Consider the following 18,727-nt stretch of genomic DNA (forward strand, 5'->3'; position numbering starts at 1 on the left):
CAGAGAGGGGCAATAAAAGGCAGTAAGAGCCAGCCACTGGCATGGCACAGCCCCTCCAGGAAGATGGGACCATAGGTTTGGGAAAGGGAGCATCACCTGCTTGTTTCTGAGGGCATGACTGTGTGGTCAGACTGAAGGTTTGCAAGGACTCTGCCTTGCCCAGGGATTGCTTGATCCAAACACCCTCGAAAATAGCCCACTGGTTTCCAGCCAAGGTGCCTGGGTTCCCTCCTCAATCACAAAGTCCGTGTCCAAGCTCACGTTCCTTCAATCCAGAAGCAGTCCTGGAGGCCATGAAACATGCTGGATTGAGTGTCACCTAGCAGCAACAGAACCGACGAAGGTTTGCACAGTCCTGCGGAGACCCCAGGCACTACCTACAGGAGTGGGACCCAATCTGCAGATGGGGGCACTTGAGTGTGGCCAGGCCTGGGCAGCAGCTGCTGTGCAGTCCCCGCTCCCACATGGGGCCCAGATGCTGCATCTTTGGGGTTGGTTTTCCTCTTAGCAGCTCTCCCTCCTCCTTCTAAATTGAACGCAGCAGAAAGTTGAAGGGAACCATGCCTTTCCCATGCCCTGCACCTTCCTGCACTGATCTCTGGTTTGGTGTCTGGGTATAAACGGTCTCTCCGCCATCAGCACTGAAGAACCTACTGCCAGAAACCAGACAAGCATCAGAGCACTGAGAAATGGAAGTCAGAACTAATTTATTTAAGAAAAAAAAAAAAAAAAAAAAAGAAAAAAAAAAAAAAAAACTTGTAAAAAGGAGGGGGAGGCATTGATTACAAGCTTTGGAAGCTCTTGTCAGGACAGTGCCAAAGAAATTAGCTTTATACAACAGAGAAAGGGGTAGCAGGAGGGGCCCGGGGCCATTCCCCCACACTGAGCCTCCCCAGACCTGCATCTGCAGCAGGGTCCACAGCAGTCCCCTGTGAGGGTACACCAGCATCCCGGGACTCGTCCCCTTTCTCCCTCCACCACAATTAAAGTGCAGCAGGGAAAGGGGGAAGAGGGGCTGGCTCCCACCCAGACCACCCCAGCACAGGCCATGAAATGTGAGGCCCCAGTGCCCATGGCATGATGCAGCTCCCTCGTCCCCGTGAGCTACGTGGTGACCCTGAGGACCAGCAAGGAAAGGGCTCTCACCACCACAGTTCCCAGCAATTTCACACACAGCCCCTGAGGCAAATCCAGGGGAAAAAAGTACTCCCTACAAGCTTCCTAACACAAAGGCACTGGGATTGAATCAAGACCCAGCAAGTGCCAGGAGGAACGGCACTTCCCTGCTGTGCCCAGGTGTCCCCAGGCAGGCAGGGGAGGTGGGAGGAAGAAGGGACACCCCTATCCTGCGTGCCCCAAGAGGGATGTGCCTCTCACGTGGGGCTGTGGAGGAGCTGCGTCCCTTCTTCCTCCACCTCAGGCAAGAGCCAATTGCAATAGAAAAACCCAGAAAACTCAGCAAGGGCACCACAGCAGGTTCAGGATCCTGCAGACAGTGCCTGGAGAGCCCAGCTCAGCTCCTGCTCTCAGCCAATGTCCCCTCTGCCGGGGCTCCCGGTCCTCTCAATTTATTATTACTATTATGTGCAAGTAGTTTTGCATCAGAACCCCCCCCCCCCCCAAGCCCTCCTCTCTTGCCCTGCAGCTCCAGCCCCACGCCTGCACCTCAGCCCTGCTTGTGCCTCAGAACATTCCTCCTGCCCTGGGGTATGGTGGAGAGCAAAGCGTGAGGGTAGCTATTAGACAGGAAAGACTCCACCACCCCCCCTCCCTCCCCAAACCCTGGCCCTCTCCCTCGCACGCACCCCCTGCCCGCGCTGCCAGCTGCAAGGACAGTCCGTGAGGGCCAGGTTACTCATCGCCCTCCTCCTCGTGGTGGTGGTGGCTGGAAGCAGGAGGTTCTTCCACCTCCTGTTGGTGGTGGGCATAGTGGTGGGGGCTGGGGCCCTCCGCAGGCATGTTCTCCTCTGTGTTCAGGTAGACGTTGAACAGGGCTCCCTCGTGGCTTGGCTCCTTTCCGCAAGCCTGGCAGCTACAGTGAAGTATCTTCTCCACCAGCTTGTCAACCCTGGGGATTTCGTCATTGCCTGGGCAGTCCAGTGTCACCTGGATAAGGGGATGAGGAGGCAGCAAGCCTGAGCGCGCAGGCTTGACACCCCAGTGGCAATCCCGAGCCACGCCGTGCCCTGCAGACTCAGGGTGTTTTAAGGCAGAAGCGATGGCTTGCTACCCAAATAAGCTTTCGTGGTCAGTCTGCAAGGCAAGGGTGCTCGGGGAATGTCTCATGGGTCACGAGCTGCACAGACCCATTTTACCATCCAGAAAATGAAATGACTCAAGTGGGACACTGCTCCCAGGCACAACTGGCACAAAAATAGCAGCAGTAGCTGCAAAGGCCACCCAAAAGACACATTGCTGAATTATCGCAGCTAAGATGGCCAAAGCCATCTGCCCAAACGTCTGAGTCAAAAGCAGAGAGCTGAAGCCAACTCCCTGGGTGCCTGGGCCTGCAGCGGAGGCAGGGTTTACGACCCTTCCAGGATCAACAATGGCATGAAACATGCAGAGATGCTGGGAGGTCTCAGGGTGATGGACTGTGGGAAGCACTTCTGGACAGCCTAGAAGGTAAAAACTCCCAAGTGGGAGGAGGCGACAAAGGGAGTGGTGGAGAGAAGAGGCACACGGGATGAATAATGCAGGGACTGACAGAGGAAGCTTCTGCAAACAGTGACAAATGCACCATTCAGCAATCATGTTTCCAGCAGCCCCTTCCACCCAGGCATCTCAAGGAAGGGTAGAGTCACCTGAGAGATACCGTGGAAGGAAACTATAAGCCAAGAAGCCTCAGGGAAGGAGAATGACTTGTCCCAAAGTGGTGGCAGAGCAGACCTCAGAACCCCTGAGCAAGGAGGAGCATAAAAGACCATGGGGCAGGCACGGATACTCACAATTTCCCACATGGACTGGGCGGGCATGCAGGAGTCGCAGTGAACCAGGGACTCTGTGGACTGAGGGAAGGTGTTAGGGACGCTGTAGCTGAAACACTGTCCCAGGCAGGCCCTGTGAAGACAACAGGAGGAATGAGGGCTCAGGGTAGGTGCCTGCTCTTCCCAACAAAGGCAGAAAGAGGTCTGACTTTCTGCTGAAACAGACAGAAGGCATTAGGGCAGAGGCAGGACATCACGCTTGGCTTCCTGTGTGAGCGACAGTCCCCGCAGCGATGGTGGCAAATCATCAGCAAATGAAAACCAGCTGTTCCCAGCTCTGCACCGAGAGAGGATCCATACCTGTTCTGGATGGACTTGGACTCACAGCCGCTGTGCCCCACGATCTGGGTGATGTTCTTCGCCTCGCACCAAGCACTCTTGTCGGGGAAGAGGGCGAGCTTGTTTATGGGGGGCGGTGCGGCCAGAAGCAGCGCTGGGAAGAGGGCACCAACCACGAACCGTAACATCATGGCCAGCTCTGACGAAAACCTACAGCTAAAGTCAGAGGAAAGCATTAGCAGGAAGGAGAAAGGGCAAGCCAGCCCATTTCTCTGACCTCATGGCAGTTCTTGGCCGGGTCACACACAGGGACGTCCTCCCAGTGTACGCACATCTCCCTCCCCAGCTACTAAACAGGGAGCAAGACACGCTGGGCTGGCTCTCCCTTGTTCAAAACCAGCTCTGGGGCTGAGGCTGATGCCTGCACTACCTCTCCTGAGCTTTGTGCCAGGAGTAACAGCAGGCTTTTCACCATTTCTTACCCAAGACTGGGCTGGAAGAAGTTTGCAAAACAAAAGCGTCACCACCACAGGCCGCGCCAGGTTGGAGAAGTCATGGACCACAGAAATGTTTGTATTTGAGGAAGGTGCGGACCTCCCCACTTCCTTTTCTCCCACCTTAAAAAACCAAAGCTGCCCTTGCTGCAAGCCTTCCCAGGCGAAAAAAAAAAAAAAAAAAAAAAAAAAAAAAAAAAGGAAAAAGGATAGCTTTCATAGGAAAGAAAATCGTTCTTCTCCTCACAGCGCGCAGCAGGTGTCGCTGCAAGGCAGCAGCAAGCAGGGAGATGTGGAAACCTCTCTCCGGAGGCAAGAAACCACAGAAATGACCAAATACATCATTTATTTTTATAGAGCCATTCCAGCTCAGCAGCAAGGCTGTCGAACGGTTATTCTGAGGACAGGAACTCAGTTCCCAAACAAGAAGGGTCCTTCTAATACCAAGCGTAAACCTCCCTCGCAAAGGTGGTCGGCCAAGAAGGTTACTTACCACCCCAGAGAAATCCCACACAGGGTTTCCCTGCGGGCCAGCTGTATTCTCGAGCCAAGGTGCCTGCATTAACACTCCCAATCACTGGGGAAAGGCACATGGAAAAGCATCACAGAAATTGGGATTATTTTTTTTTTCCTTTGTGGGGTTTGGATCAAGTCACAGGGAAAGGCAGACACTTATACTTCCTGAAATATTTGTTAGAACCATGTTATTTATTTTTTTCCTTCTATTTGTTTAACCAGACAAAGATCCAAAGCCCGCACTGGAATGATTCCTGTTGACTCCCACGGCTCCTGGGCCCAGCCCTGTAATGGAGAGGAAAAATGCCTTGTTTATCAGACACGGGTGTCAGGGGCAGCCGCGCAGGGCACTCCCAGCCGGGCGTTCCCCAGTTGCTTCATCCGTCTGCACCACCGTCACCGCTGCCTCCTCGGCCAGGGGACCACCACGCTCATCTGGACCGCTGGGCTGGCCTACTAATGAACTCTTGCAACTCAGCCGAGGTGCTTTAAGGTCATTATGGGAGAAAGCGTTTCACCCTCTTACTCCTTGTGCTGAGCCCAACCTCCAGGGCCTGAACCAAGAAGTGCTCTTCATGAGGGCCGCAGGAGACAAATGCTGCCCTACCCTCCATCCCAACGCGGGAAAGCAAAGGGCATCCCTCCTCCCTAGTCCCCCGATTTCTGGAGGAATCAGGTCAGGGGCTCTGCTAACTTTTCTTATTTCCTGACCGTAAGGGATCCTCAATGATACAATGCACACCCACCTTTACTGGCCTGGCTTCCTAACCCTCAGATGCAGCCCTGGCACTTGTTCATGGGAATCCCACAGATCCCCGGTGAGAATACCCACACAAAGCATGCTTTGCAGGTTTTGTTTGGAGACAAGCAGAGGGCTTTAGCCCCTGAACTTGCATTGTTAATGAGAGCAGTGTGGTTAGATACATTTGTCCCACAGACAATTCTTAGGGCTCCTTTCTGTTCCCTGAGAATTTTTTCCATTTCGGTAGGGAAATTCTGCAATTTCTGCTAAGAATTACACAGCAAAGCTGCATACACACTTGGTTTGTTTGGTTTGCTGAAATGAGCATCACTCATTCCTCAAATGCCAGCAGCTCTGTGCTGAGGAATACCACTCCCAAAGACAAGTCTGAGATCAGAGCTGGGATGTGACCCAAACGGCAATTGCAAACCCCCTGGGGAAGAGATGAAATTCCTCAGGAGTCAGCACACAAGTTCACTTCCACATGCCCAATTAGAGAGCAATTTCCTTCCTTCCAAAGAAGGTGGTGGCTGTTTTTTTTTGTTTGTTTGTTTGTTTTTCCCCAGGTTCCTCTGCAGCTATGCCCAGTGGCAAAGAGCCGAACGGCTCTGACAGCCCCGCTTCCCTGGGACCTTTCTTCCCCGGAGGGAGATGCTCAGCAGAAATGTGCTGCGGCCCTGGTCAGCAGACACAGAGGCACAAAGGATCACCTCCGAGCATCCAGGCTCCTGTCTCTGATACCAAGAAGGAGACGGGTGAGGCTGTGTTCTGCTAAAGCGCCGGCCCTGGCCTGGATTCAGGAAAGCACTTAAACATATGCTTAAGCCCTTTCCTTTCCTGAGCCGGGATGTCTTGTAACTGGGGCCCCCAGCATCACGGAGCTGGTCTGGTTTGCAGAGGGGCTTCAGGAGCACGGGGCACCACGGCAGGGCTGGAACAATCACCAGGGCACTGTTGAGCCCTGCAAACTCTCACTGATCTCAGGCTGTTAACAGGCCACATCCGCGTGGTGCTTTCCTTCTCCTAAGAATGCCCTGGAACCCGCAGGCCCACATTTCTAGTAAGTAGCAAGGTTTACGCCAGTGCCTAGGAAAACATCTGATGCAGCTGAGTTGGGGAGGGAGCTGGGGCTGGAAACAGCCTGCTCGCGACTGCGGTGTGTTCTCTGGCATAGTTCGAACCAGTCATGTGAACAGAGCACCACTAAAACCATTCATCTGACAGCAGCCACAGGGCAGGAGACAAAAGCACCATGTTCCTTCTCCCCCCTGCCCCCCACGCCGGGAAGGGGAAGGAAGAAGGAAGATGAGGCACCCGAGCAGGTTTGCAAACTCCTGATTAAATAAAGGCATTGAGCACATTCCTCCATGACAAGCTAAATTACATGTTGCGGCCCCTCAAGGAACAAGTGTCTGCTCCCCGGTGCTGACCCCAGCCCCGACCTGCAGGTGGGAGTGAACACTTCCCCGCACACAGGAGCTTCTTTCTCCTCGCCCCAGGGCATGGTTTTTTTTATTTTTTTTTTCTGGCTAGTCAAAGCTTTTCAAGCAGAAAGTTCAGCTCAGTTCCGGCAGGCCTATCACCCCCAGGGGTGTCCCATCTTTGCTCTGCTCGACCTACACCGCAGCTTCCTCCAGTGTCCTGTCCACAGCCATCCCTGGGGCTCAGTGTCAGGCCCCTAACAGGGGATAGCTACCTGGGTCTCCCCTGAAGCTGGAAGATGCCACGTGCTTCACCTTTCTCAGGCCACGCATCGGGGTCATTCACCACCCAATAGGGCTGCATCCAGGAAAAAATAAATAAAAAATAAAAAACCACTCCTATCACAGCCCCGAGTCCTTTTCCCAGATGAAGGAGAAGGCAAATGACTCAGCCCTGGAGCCTGGCACATCCCGGACTCCAGAGACAAACAACACGCACGCAGCTGCAGCCCTGCAGTGAGCGGCCCCTGAGCCCTTTTCCAGCCGGTCCCCGTGCCCGTGGAGCTCGAGGAGCAAAATGTCTGCGGCTGAGAGGTCTCAGCTGCCAGCTCCACGTCCCTCCGAGTTCTGGAGATTGTGGCAGGGGACGTGCTGCCAGCTGAGCCTCCCATCAGCACGGCTCTGAGGCCTGGTGGCAGGCCTTTGGTGTCCGCTCCAGTGCCAGCACCTTGGAGTCCTGCAAGGACAGTCGCCGCCGATGCCTGGAAGTAGCTGGGAAAATCTACGTTGTGATATCAGCCGGAGGGCAATCACGGGAATTACCTCCAAGACCACGTTCCCACCATCCAGCCCACAGCTGTTTCCAGCCATTTGGAAAAAAAAAAAAAAAAAAAAAAACACTTCTGGAGGAAAATAAAAAAGATCTAATCAGTTTTACCCTCTTTTTTCCAGAGGGAAGTTTACACTATAATACAAGACAAGCCTGCAGGTGGAAACGGGGAACATTTCATGAGTAGTTTAATATATTTATATGTATTTTTCCTATCCAGGATCTTGCAGTTTTGCCAAATACATAACAAGACAGACACAAGTATGTTGTGCTCATGGCCACACATGCAGCATCCCAGGTTCTGCAAGACAAGAAACCCCTAAGCTTCAGAAACATTGCTTAGCTAAGGCTCAAAGCCCACAGACACAGCACAGAGAGTGTCAGCTCCATGCTGTAGCTGAGGAAAACGAGGTACAGAGCAGGGAAATGGCTTTACCTCAGTGCCTAACTCAGTGACCAAAGTCTGCCTGACGGAGCCGCTTCCCACCCAGCCTGGCTCTCGAGCTGCCAAGAGTCGGTGTTAGACAGAAGACTTGAGTGCCCCATGAATCACAGTGGTACCGGGTCCTTCTATAAGTTGTTCGTGCCATTTCGCAGGGAAAAGCTGCTGGGTGAAGAGGAAGACCCAAGAATGGGTCTCTCAACAAGCATCTCCGTGCCTCAGTTTCCCCACCTGTAACACCAGGGGCAGGGAGCACCTCACACCTGGTGAACTGATGGCTGCAGAGGGAGTGGGAAAGCCGGGGAAGGTCTCTGGAGCTCCAGATTTCCTTCAAGGGAAGAGGCTGCCCAGGGCAGGAGAGGGGGGGGATGGCTGCCAACAGGGAAGGTGCCCGTGGAAAACGCTGCGCTGCAGGGAGGGCTGGGACGTAGGGGTGGCCAGGAGCGATCTGCGCTGCAGGTGGCTGTAAATGCTGCAGCTGAGATTTTAAGAGCATCGCACACTTCACAGAACAAGACCGGCTCACCACTGCGCTGAGCTGGCCGTCCCTGCTCAGCAGAGAGGTTTTTCTTGCAGTTTCTCCTTTTTTCGGGCTTGTTTGGTTTTTCAAACTGGCTCTCAAAGCCAGCAACTGCTTTTCTAAAGGCAATACACTGATTTCCCCAGGCCCTTTGGTCTGAAGGAGAAGAATAAGCAGGAGCTCTGCTAGGAGGAGATCTGTCCAGACTGGGTTGTTCCAGGAGCTTGCTCTCCTCTTCAGTAATTAAACATCAGGGCTTGATTTTCAGATGTACTCAAATCCCCAAAGTCCCACCAAGATACTTGTGAGCAAAACATTTTAAAGAGCGCAAGACTACGCTTCTAAAAAAGGCAAGAGATTATCTAGCACCTAAAAGGAAGCAAAGCCACATTAAGTCTCCAATTTGGTGACAAGTGGGACGAAGCATGTATCGGTCCCAGAAAGAGCCAGCGTGGCTCTCCACTGACACAGGATTATGTCTATACAGTAACTTGTGCACACTGCAAGGAATTGCCTCATAGGAATCTCAACTCAAATAATATTTGCTTATGCAGAACGAAAAATATTTTAGGCCAGCCTCAGTAGGAAAAGTTAAAATCTGAACTGGGAAAACCTGAAAAGTTGCTGTGAAAAAAAAATCAAAACAAATGATTCAGTACTTTCCCTTATTTAATTCCCCTCCCCTCCCCTTTTCTTTTTCTTTTCTTTTCTTTTCTTTTCTTTTCTTTTCTTTTCTTTTCTTTTTTCTTTCCTTTCCTTTCTCCTTTCCTTTCTCCTTTCCTTTCCTTTCCTTTCCTTTCCTTTCCTTTCCTTTCCTTTCCTTTCCTTTCCTTTCCTTTCCTTTCCTTTCCTTTCCTTTCCTTTCCTTTCCTTTCCTTATTTGTATTTAGTTAAAACTTTGATATCTCTACATTTTAAAATTTAACTCAAAGTACAGGATTCTTTAGGGGGCTCCACTGTTGTGCCGGTAATATCATAAACGAATTTGGTCGACGTTGTGATAATATCGCCCGGAGGGAGGGAAGAGAACTATGCACTGAAAATGTCTAGAGGTAAATCTTCAGGACAGCAGGACAGATGCGTGCTTAACCGAACACAGAAACCTCATCTAAGCTGAGAACTTCAGTCTGGCTTTGCTGAGCTGCAAAATCTGGGAAGAAATCACAAAAAAAAAATAAAAATAAAAAGGGAACTACAGTAGGAAGATGTGTGATATTTAACATGCACAAGAATCGATCCCAAAAACTTTTGATAATGGAACAAAAGCTGTGTCATTTCTCACTGTGAATCTGCCTCTGCTCCTTTCAAAGGCAGGAGATATTACTGCTTCTCTTTCCGTAACATATTAATTTCCACTCAGGCACAGTTGGGTGATTTACATCAATAAAGCAGAAATAGAGAAAAGCGGCGCAGTGTTTTTAAACTCTCCCCTCCCCTCTTGGACCAGAATTTCAGAAGAGTTCACTGAATTGAGACTTTAAATCTGGCTTCTTGACCACGCACCGAGCACTTGAGAAACTCGATTTAAACAGCTAGCAAAAAAAACCCTGCAAGCTCCTTTACCTATAAAAGTCATTGGAAAGCTCCCGATGGACTTAGGCTGAGAGCGGCGTCCTAAAGGAGCTCTGATGGAAAAGGGACACGCTAATGGCCTGTGGGGGAGGCAAGAGTAATATAAGCGATTTCTGGGAATTTATTTCAATTGCTCAATTTCTTCAGCATTAAGCACAATCACAGCCAGGAAAATGCATCAGCCTAAAGCACTGGAATACATGCCTCATACCACCCTCTGCTCCCTTTCTTCTTCAAGCATCCGCTGAAAATGCAGCCCCAAAGAGCAGCGGGGCAAGGCTGGGCTGTGCTGTGGGCAAGGAAAGCAGTTTGGGGGAGCAGCAGGAGCGGGGCTCCCCGGAGAACCACAGGAAGGGAGCGCGTGTGGGCTCTGCCTATGCCCCTACCCGAGGAAGGACTGCTTTGGCTGGAAGAATCCCCAGTGGTAGGTCGTACTGCAGATAATACGAGATCCGGGTGCTTTCAAACACAGCTGTTCGCAGCATTTTAGCCAGGGGCCTTGCTCGCATGCCCGGACCTGAGCGAGGCACGGCTCCCTCCTGCTCTTCCCCCGAGCTGGTGTTTCCCACACAGCCGTCCCACGCGCTGCCACGGAGCAGGCAGGCAGGCAGCCGGCACAGGCAGCGCTTTCAGCCCACACAATCCGGAGGCATCGGCCAGAGGTCCGGCCGTGCAGGAGGCCGGTAGGTGCCCAAGTGCAGAGCGTGGGTCCAAAACCCTTTGAAAATCCCATGAAATCCCCAAAATAAATGTGCAATTTTTCAGCTTCAGCTGGGCTGCCCTCCCTGAAGCTGTTTCCTGCAGGCAGCTGGCATGGAAAGGGGCTCCGTCCTTCCCCTTGTGCAGCATCTCCAGCCAAAGGCTGACCGCGACCGCTCGCCCCGCTGCACCTTCCCAAAGCCCCAGGCCGGTGCGCTCACGCCACTTCCCCTTGCAACCGATGCCACGGCCTCTCCCCTCCTTTCTGCGTGAAAACAGCATTCCCGAGGACGGCGGTGAAACCCGTGCTGCCTGGGTCCTGCGCGTCGCTCACGTTTGCTCGTGTTTGATTTGCAAGCCGGCACCAGCCATTTCCCCAGGGAGCGGCGCGGGAGTGCGGCTCCCAGCAGGCCCAGTTCTGCTTTCACTTAGAGTGAGGTAAACTGGGACCGGCTCCTCTGAATGACTCCACTGGTGCAAATGAGATCAGAATCTGGCACCGCTCGTCCTACTCAAAACAAGCCTAACTGGAACCAGATAAAACCAGTTCTAGTAAATAGTGGCCACCGGGATGATTCTTTTTTTTTTTTTTTTTTTGCAGTTAGCACACCCGCGGCGTAAGGCCGCCTCGCAGTCGGAGATGGGAGCTGTCTCGAATGCCAACCACGCTCGCTTTCGGCTTGGTCGGTCATTCATTACCAAACTTGCATAAAAAATCAAGCCATGTCCCACGCAGCAGGGCTGTGCTCGCGGGATCAGGTTCCAAGCTGCCAGAACAAGAGGTGGAAAGAGGGAAGCCGAATGGGGTTTGCGGCTGGAGCCGTGGGTCTCTCCGCGACGGTCGGGAACCTTCCTCCTGTTTCCCTGCTTGGGCCATATCCCGGCCACAGCCAAACCAAGAGCACAGATCCAGCCAGCTTCAGGGTTGCTGTTTTACCCACTTTTTCGATTCCTGTTTGAGCCAGCCTCCTCAGCGCTGATGACACGAAAAGCAGCGCCTGCGCTATCTCCCATAGTACTGGCTGCAAAATCTCTAACACCAAAAGATAAAAATACGAGGCACTGCAGAGCCAGAGCCTTTTGGGGGTAACGTAAGAGCTCCCTGTTGCTATTTTCAATTACTCCCAGACACGCTGGGGGCTGACCTCACACTTGACATTTAGACAGAGTCTCCTAAAACAGCAGGATCGGGCCCAGTAACCGCAGTGAAACCAAAGCACGACGCGCCTGCTGGTCTTTCCCCCTCTGGCCGAGCCATCTGAGCCCAGGATCTGTTCCTCTCTGCAGAGAAGGAGGCTCGAGACACATCTGAGCGAGTGACCGAAGCGAGGGCCTGATCCCGTAGCTGTTCCCGAAGCTCAGCTCCAAGTGGCTGCGAAACCGAGACAAAGGTCCGGGCAAACGGCAGGCGCAGCTCTCGCCAGCGCTATCGGAGGCGCAGGAGACAGACAGACAGAGTGCCCCTCGTTCCTGCTCCCGTCCTCCCCCAGAAAACCATGCGGACAGCCGCCCAGGTTTATAAGAGCCTGATCTGAGCGGCTGAGATTTCTTTGCCTCAGGCAGTGCTGGAGCCCCCGGGGCTTTGCTTTACCGTGGGGGGGTCTCTGAGGCCGGGCAACTTTGGAGGAGTTTTTGTGCAGCAGGGTGTTGCGAGAAGTTTAACGGGAGCAGCGGGAGGCTCGGGGAGGGACGAGGACTCGGAGCTTCTCGAGCACGCTTGCTGTGACTGTACCAGCTCAACACTGCCTCGGCAATGCCAACACACGCCACGAGCACGGTTACTCCAACAGTGGCAGGTCCTCAGGGCTACCTGAAAAGCAGTTTGGCTTGGAGCCCAATCCTGCACTGCCTGGGCACCCAAAATTTGCTCCAGCTCAGCTACAGACCGGGCGCTCACGGAGGCTTAGCTCCTTCACCCTCTTTGCAAGACCACAAATTCCCCAAGCCGGAATTTGGCTCCGAGAGGTCAAGCCAAGAGCCCGGAGACTTCTCAGGGCTGTTTGCAAACATTTGGGATTTTTATACTGAAGGCAAATTCCGTTTCCCATCCTGCGGTTTGCAAATTTGAGGCGAGCTGCCTTTTTTGAAATGGGAAACTGTCTTCAAAAAGCAAAAGTGCCCATTGTGTACAGACGGTTTTTGGCCAGTTGGACATTGCAAAGAGGAGGTTAAGTTCTGATGCTAAAAATACAAGGGAAAATGTGAGCCTCGTAATATCCTAGGATCTTCCCCACTCGTTTCAGTGGGGTGCAGATTTTTTTTCAAGAGAATCTGTAGGGCAAAGTTATGGTGCCCCAACTCCACAAACACTTCACACAGGCTGAATTTTAAAGTTGATGGGGTTAATCCTATAGAAAAAAGCTAGACTGAAGGGCAGAACATAGGTTTCTAAAGGGACGATGCCCTCGTATGATATTAGCAGCCAAATTAAAACACAAGGCATCGTCCAGATCAACTTTAATGCAGGCTGAAAATGAGTGAAAGCACGTTCTGTCCCCAGAGAAAAGGAGAAATCCCCACTCCACATAAAATGGGGAGCTTATTGTATTTTGCAAATAAGAATTCCTGCAAAAAAAACATATAGAAACTGAAAAATTATGCTATGATTCAAGAAACAGGTACAGATGGATCAAATATCATCCCTCATAATAATCCAGTACGTACAAAAACTCTGTGCAGGATACACGGAGGTAAATTCATTCTCGGCGCAAACTTTTCAAGTAACAGAAGTTGACTGCCTTGCCATCGGGACAATTTCCTCCCGTTACGATATCTGAACTCCTCCATGTCCTCTGCTGCTCTGGTTAAGCGATACGCAGAGCCTTCCCATCCTCTCCTCCCCACTTTTGTTTGAAACCCGAAATAGATGGGCAGGACTCTGTACCACAGATGTGCGACCCCAGCAGCGCGGCTCCCCATACCCTCTTCTTTCATTTCATCCGAGCTGGAGCGGCAGTGGAAATAGTTCAAGGGTTGCACAGCAGATCCCCCCCGAAGTCCGCCTCATCTGCAACTGATTTCAGCCCGTGGCAATATTCTCATCCTCCCGGCCATCAATCACGCACGGAAGGGGGGGGGGGGGGGGGGGGGGGGGGGGCGCAAAAACAACCCCCCACAAAAGGGGGGGTGGGGGGGGGAGGAAACCAAACCAGGTCCGGGAGGGAAGGGGGGGGCGGGGGGGTCCGGGGGAGAAAGGGAACCGCGGTGGCCGCCGCAGGGGTACTCACCACCAGCAGCACCCAGCCGACGGCGGGCACATCCCACGGGCTCCGGGGCCGCGGGCGGCGGCGGGCGGCTACAGCCCCGCGGTGCCCGGCGGCTGCCGCATCCTCGGCGCCGCGGCCCCCGGAGGAGCAGGGCGGGCGGCCTCCCTCCCTCCTTCCCTCCCTCCCTCCCTCCTCCTCCTCCTCCTCGTTCTCGTCCTCCTCCTCCTTTTTTCCTCCCTCCTGCCCTCTTTTCCTCCCTCCCTTCCCCCGGTGCCGGGCTCCGGGCGGTGCCGCCGGCCCCCGCCGCTCGCGATTGCACAATCGGGGTGTTGGGTGCGGGAGGTGGGAGGGGGGGGAAAGGGGAGGGGAAAGGAGGGAGGGAGGGAACAGGAGGGAAGGGAGAAGAGCGGGTGGGAAGGGGAAAGGGAGGGGAGGAGGGAGGGGAGAGCCGGCGGCGGGGCGCACACAGCCCGCCCGCCCCGCCGGGACGCCAGCCAGCGCGGAGCTGGGGGGGGGGGGGAGGCTGCAGCTCAACCGCCTCCTCCTCCTCCTCTGCCTCCTTCTCCTCCTCCTCCTGCTCCTTCCCAAGCACAGGTTCTCCCGACGAGCCCCGGGCCGCGCAGTCTCCGCCGCGCACCCGCTGACAGCCCCACGGGGGTCCCCAGCCTCACGGGGGTCACCAGCCCCGGGGGTCTCCATCCCCAGGGGTCTCCAGCCTCGAGGGTCCCCATCCCCAGGGGTCTCCATCCCCAGGGGTCCCCAGACCCACAGAGTGTGCACCCGGAACCCCTTGTCCGGGCAGTGGAGCCCCGCTGAGGGGCTAAAAAGCTGCGTGATGATCCCACTGGCGACACGCAGCCGTGGCCGTGCTGAGGTGGTTTCCCAGTGTTTGCTTCTCCAGCAACATAAACAAAGTCTGGGCTTGGCTCACCGAGCGCAAATGCTTCCTATTAAAATACAATACTTAATGGAGAGGGCTTCGGGTAGAGTGCTTGGCATGGTAAAGTCTTTGGGAAAGTTCTTCAACACCAGCAAGGATGTTTCACTTTTTTTTTTTTTTTTTTTCCCTTTTCCCTTTTTTTACCCTTCCTTTTTTTTTTTTTTTTTTTTTTTTTTTTTTTTTTAATTTTCTCTTCCCCTCTCCTCTTTTTTCTTTACTTCCTTCTTTCTTTTCTTCCTCCTTTTCTCTCTTCCTCTTTCCCATTAAAAATCCAACAGCCAAATCCAATCCCAGTGAAACCCCGTTCATTGCTATCTTTAGCAATTGTTCGAGACCGGACGGGCTCTGTTTCTGTAAAGATGCAATTAATCTAATAGAGGCCTCCACATCAAACACTGGCGCTACCCAAATCAAAGATACCTGCAAGGCTTGGATGGGCTCTGCCAGCTCCTGCCTGCGTGCAGATTTGCGTACAGAGATCAGAGAAGCAGGAAGGGATGATGGCAAGAGAGCAGCAGCTGTGCTGAGAGGTGTGTTGGCTGTGCCCTGGCAGTGGTCCTGGGGAGAAGCGAGGAGAGCCAGCGTTGGGCTTGGATGTTGGTGAAGGAGGCTGGAGGCTGCCAGTGGAGGAACGGTTTCCTGCTGCTTGGTCCCTTCCAACTCCAAGACAATAGGATTCTGTAAATAAGTAGGATGGCAAAATCCTGCTTCCATCATCACTTTCTTATCCTGCTACAACAACCTACCTGGCACCAAACTGCAGCGCGCTGCTCAGCTCCTGAAGGACCAACAACGAACAAAGGAGCAGCCTTCCACCGCAACTGTCGGGAGCCTGAACTCAATTTCCCTGCCATTTTCAATGCTGCCTCATCGAGCTGAACGCGGGCTCTGACTAATCCCTACCTGCTTCCCGGAGCCAGCATGACCATTAGTGAGCCCCTACCCAGGAGGCTGGTTTATTCTGAATAATGTAACAGGTGAAAGAGGAGACAGCAGAGGCTCGGAAGCAAGTCCTCAAGTCCGTGGATAAATGAGGAAAAATAAGACGTAGGCACAAGCAGCTACAAAGCCAGTGACCACAGACACGAAGGTGAGATTCAACCAGTTGTATCATGGGCACGGTTTGGCATTTTGATGATTTTCGTGGGATCTCAGCCGGGGTGTGATGATTCAGAGTGCACAGCAACGCGAGCCAGCCTGCAGTCCATTCACTGCTTCCTACTATTCATCTGTGATCCAGTACTGTCATCAGCCAAACAGCAGAAAGGGGAAGCGCGGCGATTTGCGAACCTGGGGGTGGGGAGGCACAAGGAGCAGAGGCCAGGCTTTCTGCTGTCAGAAGAAACAGGCAGAGGTGCTGTGCGACAGCAGGGCTTTTCTACTCCCCGTTTCGCCAGCTCCTGCTCCCTGGGGGCCCTGGGGAGCTTGCTGCCTGTCCCCCAAACACCAGCACCAAACCTTGCTGCTGTTTTCATGGAGGGTTAGTACACCACCACTTTCCACTCTCGCCCCAACAGCAAGCCCTCTCCGTCAGCCTCTGGTTTGCCACCACAGATAGAAGCCACCTGAAAACACAGCCCATGTCCATCTTCCCCTCACCCCTTTTCCCTGCTGCTGGATCAGCAAGGCTTCCGCACACCGAGACCCTGCATCAAGCCACGCTCCGGCCTCCCCGAGCTTCCCTCCCTCACCCTCTGCTGCTGTTTTGGGCCCGCTGACAACCGCTCACAGTGCCAGGGGCTCCCCGCTTGTCAGGACAGGCCTAGAAACTGTGGGCGTGAGAGTTAAAGGGGTGTTAAGTTAAAAATAAAACTATGCCTTTATATTTGCGTCTCAGCACTGATTCCAAGGCTGCCGGCCCACGGCTGGATGGTGGAAAACGCTGAGGAGAAAGGCAGCTGGGCAAAGAGCACGCCTGTGCTGGTGGAGGCTGCAGGCAGCAGCCAGGGAGTAACTGCTTGCTCTTCAGCCACCTCAGCTCCGTTTCTCCCCAGGTGACTCGTGCTTCGGTCACGATCCCCAAAACACACCGCACAGGGGCCAGAGAAGGGCTCCTGAGGGCAAACGTCCCTTGTTAGGCAAGGCCTGCGAGGAACCGAGGAGGAACCAAGGAACAGGTCTGCAGCGGACCCCCCTGCACCACCCCAGGGCAGCCAGTTCTCTTCATCTCTCCTGTGCCAAGGGGTGCGATATCGTAGTGCAGCTCCCTGAGGTGTTCCCTTCCCTTGCTGGTTGGGGGAATTCATCACTTGGTTCCTAAATAAACCCTGAGACATCTCCAAGATACCAGCTCGGGGCCTCAAATTGCACGTCTGTGCACGAGGGGAAGGGAGAGGACTTGTTTCAGGAGATGGATTCAAAGATTTTATGGCTCAGTGAGCAAGGAAGCTGGGGGGGGGGGTTGCCTTTAACCCCTCAGGTGGCTAAGGGACAGTGGTGGCAGGCAGTGTGAGCAGCACACCCTCACCCAAAGCACGTGGGTACAACAGCATTGCCCTTAACCCCCCCTGGGACGCACGCAGTGCATCTGGCTCGATAATGTGTGGTGTTAATGAGAAGCAGGAGGGGCAGGTTCAGCTGTGGGGGTAATTTGGACCTGCCGCCTCCAGCACGCTTTAGGATACCAGATCCCAGCCCTGCACCGAAGCCCTCCGTGTAGGCGCAGCAGAACGGCACGAGTCGTAGCGGCAGTCTGGCTTTCTGGCTCGAATGGGAAGTCCGACGCACCTGGCCACGCGCAGAAAGGGAGACCTGAGGATGGACCTGACCGGCAGGGCCTGCGCTCAGGAGTAAAGGAGGAGGATTTATCATAGAGCTCATTAGAAAACATCTGGGCTCAGCAAATGACCTGGAATGCGACTGAGCAGCGGGGCGCTCCTCTCTTCCCGAGTCCCGGGAATGTGAGCTCCCGCAGGGTGAGACTCGAGCCAGCTGTTTCCTCTAATCCCATCAGCTTTTCCTTTACAGGGGTCCCAACGCTCGGTGAGCAGGAGAGAACAAGAAAGTCCCGTTCCCTCCCCTCAGTGACTGGGATTAGTGGTTTCTCTGTAGTTCCATGCCAACGCATTTTGGGGCCCTGGGGCAGCAGTAAAAAACAAAGTACCCCTCCCATCTCCGAGCAAGTCCAAGTGTGATTAATCGCTTTTCTTTCCACCTTGCCCAATCGTTCCCCTCCCAGGCATTCTAGGCCCCTCCGTCCCTCCCTCCCTCACTTCCCCAGCAACTCAGGTCATGCAAAACCCTTCTCCTACCCAGGCTCATGTCTGCAGAGACAGTTTCTATCTGGGAAGGCTGGAACGAGGCTGTTGGGCTCCGTTTGCAGGTGAACACTCTTCCCTAAATGTTTTCTTTTTTTTTCTTTCCACTTCCAAAATACAATTTTCCTCCAACTCCATTACAACCGGCTAAATCCACTCTGATAACTGTCTTATTTTTTTTGCTGCACAACTTCCCCCCCGCTGAAACCCTCTCATTATATTAGTTATTTTCCTCGCAGCGCTGCCTGATGGCCCCGGCCCAGCTCAGGGCCTCATCACAATAGGTGCTTGTATGTGTTTAGAGACAGTTCTGGCACCGAAGCGCCTACAAACTGTCAACCAGCAGTACAAACTTAGAACATACACATGTGTGCAGGGAACATTTTGCACATTACCGAAAGGAAATCAGCACCCGCCTGAAACGGGGTGACTCAGCCCAGAGCAATACTGCGCTGCTGTTGCATAGGAAAAGGCTCGTGTACAAACTCACTGGCCTTTAAGGAAATCACCCAAAAATCAGAAGGCTCAAAGTCCTGGTTTCTGCGGTCTTATTACCATGAGAGACAGTCAGCATTTTTTTTTTTTAAATCAGAGAAAAAAGAATGGATATACTTATTCACTAAGAGATTGAACAGCTCAGCTCCCACTCCCCCCACCCTCCAGCAGATAAATGCAAATACAGTCCTTGAGGTGATAACACGATTTTCATATTTTAGAGGGTGTGGTTCCTAACATCACAGAAACATGGGGCACCGAGAAATCTGCTTTCATTCCCTCCCTGCCTCCCCTCCTGCCCTGCAGCAGGACCATGATTTTGGAGCAT

At 53.4% G+C, this 18,727-nt stretch overlaps 1 protein-coding gene and 1 long non-coding RNA gene across 3 annotated transcripts; both read right to left on the reverse strand.

Annotated features, from left to right (window-relative positions):
• Positions 1-690: 690 nt before the first annotated feature.
• Positions 691-14,034, reverse strand: LOC118177203 (neuroblastoma suppressor of tumorigenicity 1). Of its 2 annotated transcripts, none has more exons than XM_035344696.1 (4): positions 13,729-14,034; positions 3,288-3,482; positions 2,949-3,060; positions 691-2,106 (listed from the first exon to the last, which is right to left on the reverse strand). In XM_035344696.1, the coding sequence occupies exons 1-4, from the start codon at positions 13,758-13,760 to the stop codon at positions 1,852-1,854; spliced, it is 594 nt and encodes a 197-aa protein (XP_035200587.1). In that variant the 5' UTR covers positions 13,761-14,034; the 3' UTR covers positions 691-1,851. The 2 variants fall into 2 exon arrangements, with proteins under 2 accessions (XP_035200587.1, XP_035200588.1); XM_035344697.1 differs by lacking the exon at positions 13,729-14,034 and adding an exon at positions 10,723-10,862.
• Positions 3,563-8,979, reverse strand: LOC118177204. Its single transcript, XR_004755708.1, has 2 exons — positions 8,229-8,979; positions 3,563-8,019 (listed from the first exon to the last, which is right to left on the reverse strand). It is a non-coding gene; the product is annotated as an uncharacterized LOC118177204 (long non-coding RNA).
• Positions 14,035-18,727: the final 4,693 nt, after the last annotated feature.

This window comes from Oxyura jamaicensis, chromosome 21 (assembly GCF_011077185.1).
Source record: "Oxyura jamaicensis isolate SHBP4307 breed ruddy duck chromosome 21, BPBGC_Ojam_1.0, whole genome shotgun sequence".
NCBI lineage: Eukaryota > Metazoa > Chordata > Aves > Anseriformes > Anatidae > Oxyura > Oxyura jamaicensis.

What these genes read in the sequence shown, in the direction of transcription:
- LOC118177203 (XM_035344696.1), bottom strand. Translation starts at nt 13,760, where the DNA reads ATGTGCCCGCCGTCGGCTGGGTGCTGCTGGTG. An exon ending in TCCAAGTCCATCCAGAACAG is followed by an intron (nt 3,061 to 3,287) that starts GTATGGATCCTC and finishes TTGTCTTCACAG; the next exon opens with GGCCTGCCTGGGACAGTGTT. An exon ending in CCCAGTCCATGTGGGAAATT is followed by an intron (nt 2,107 to 2,948) that starts GTGAGTATCCGT and finishes CCCCTTATCCAG; the next exon opens with GTGACACTGGACTGCCCAGG.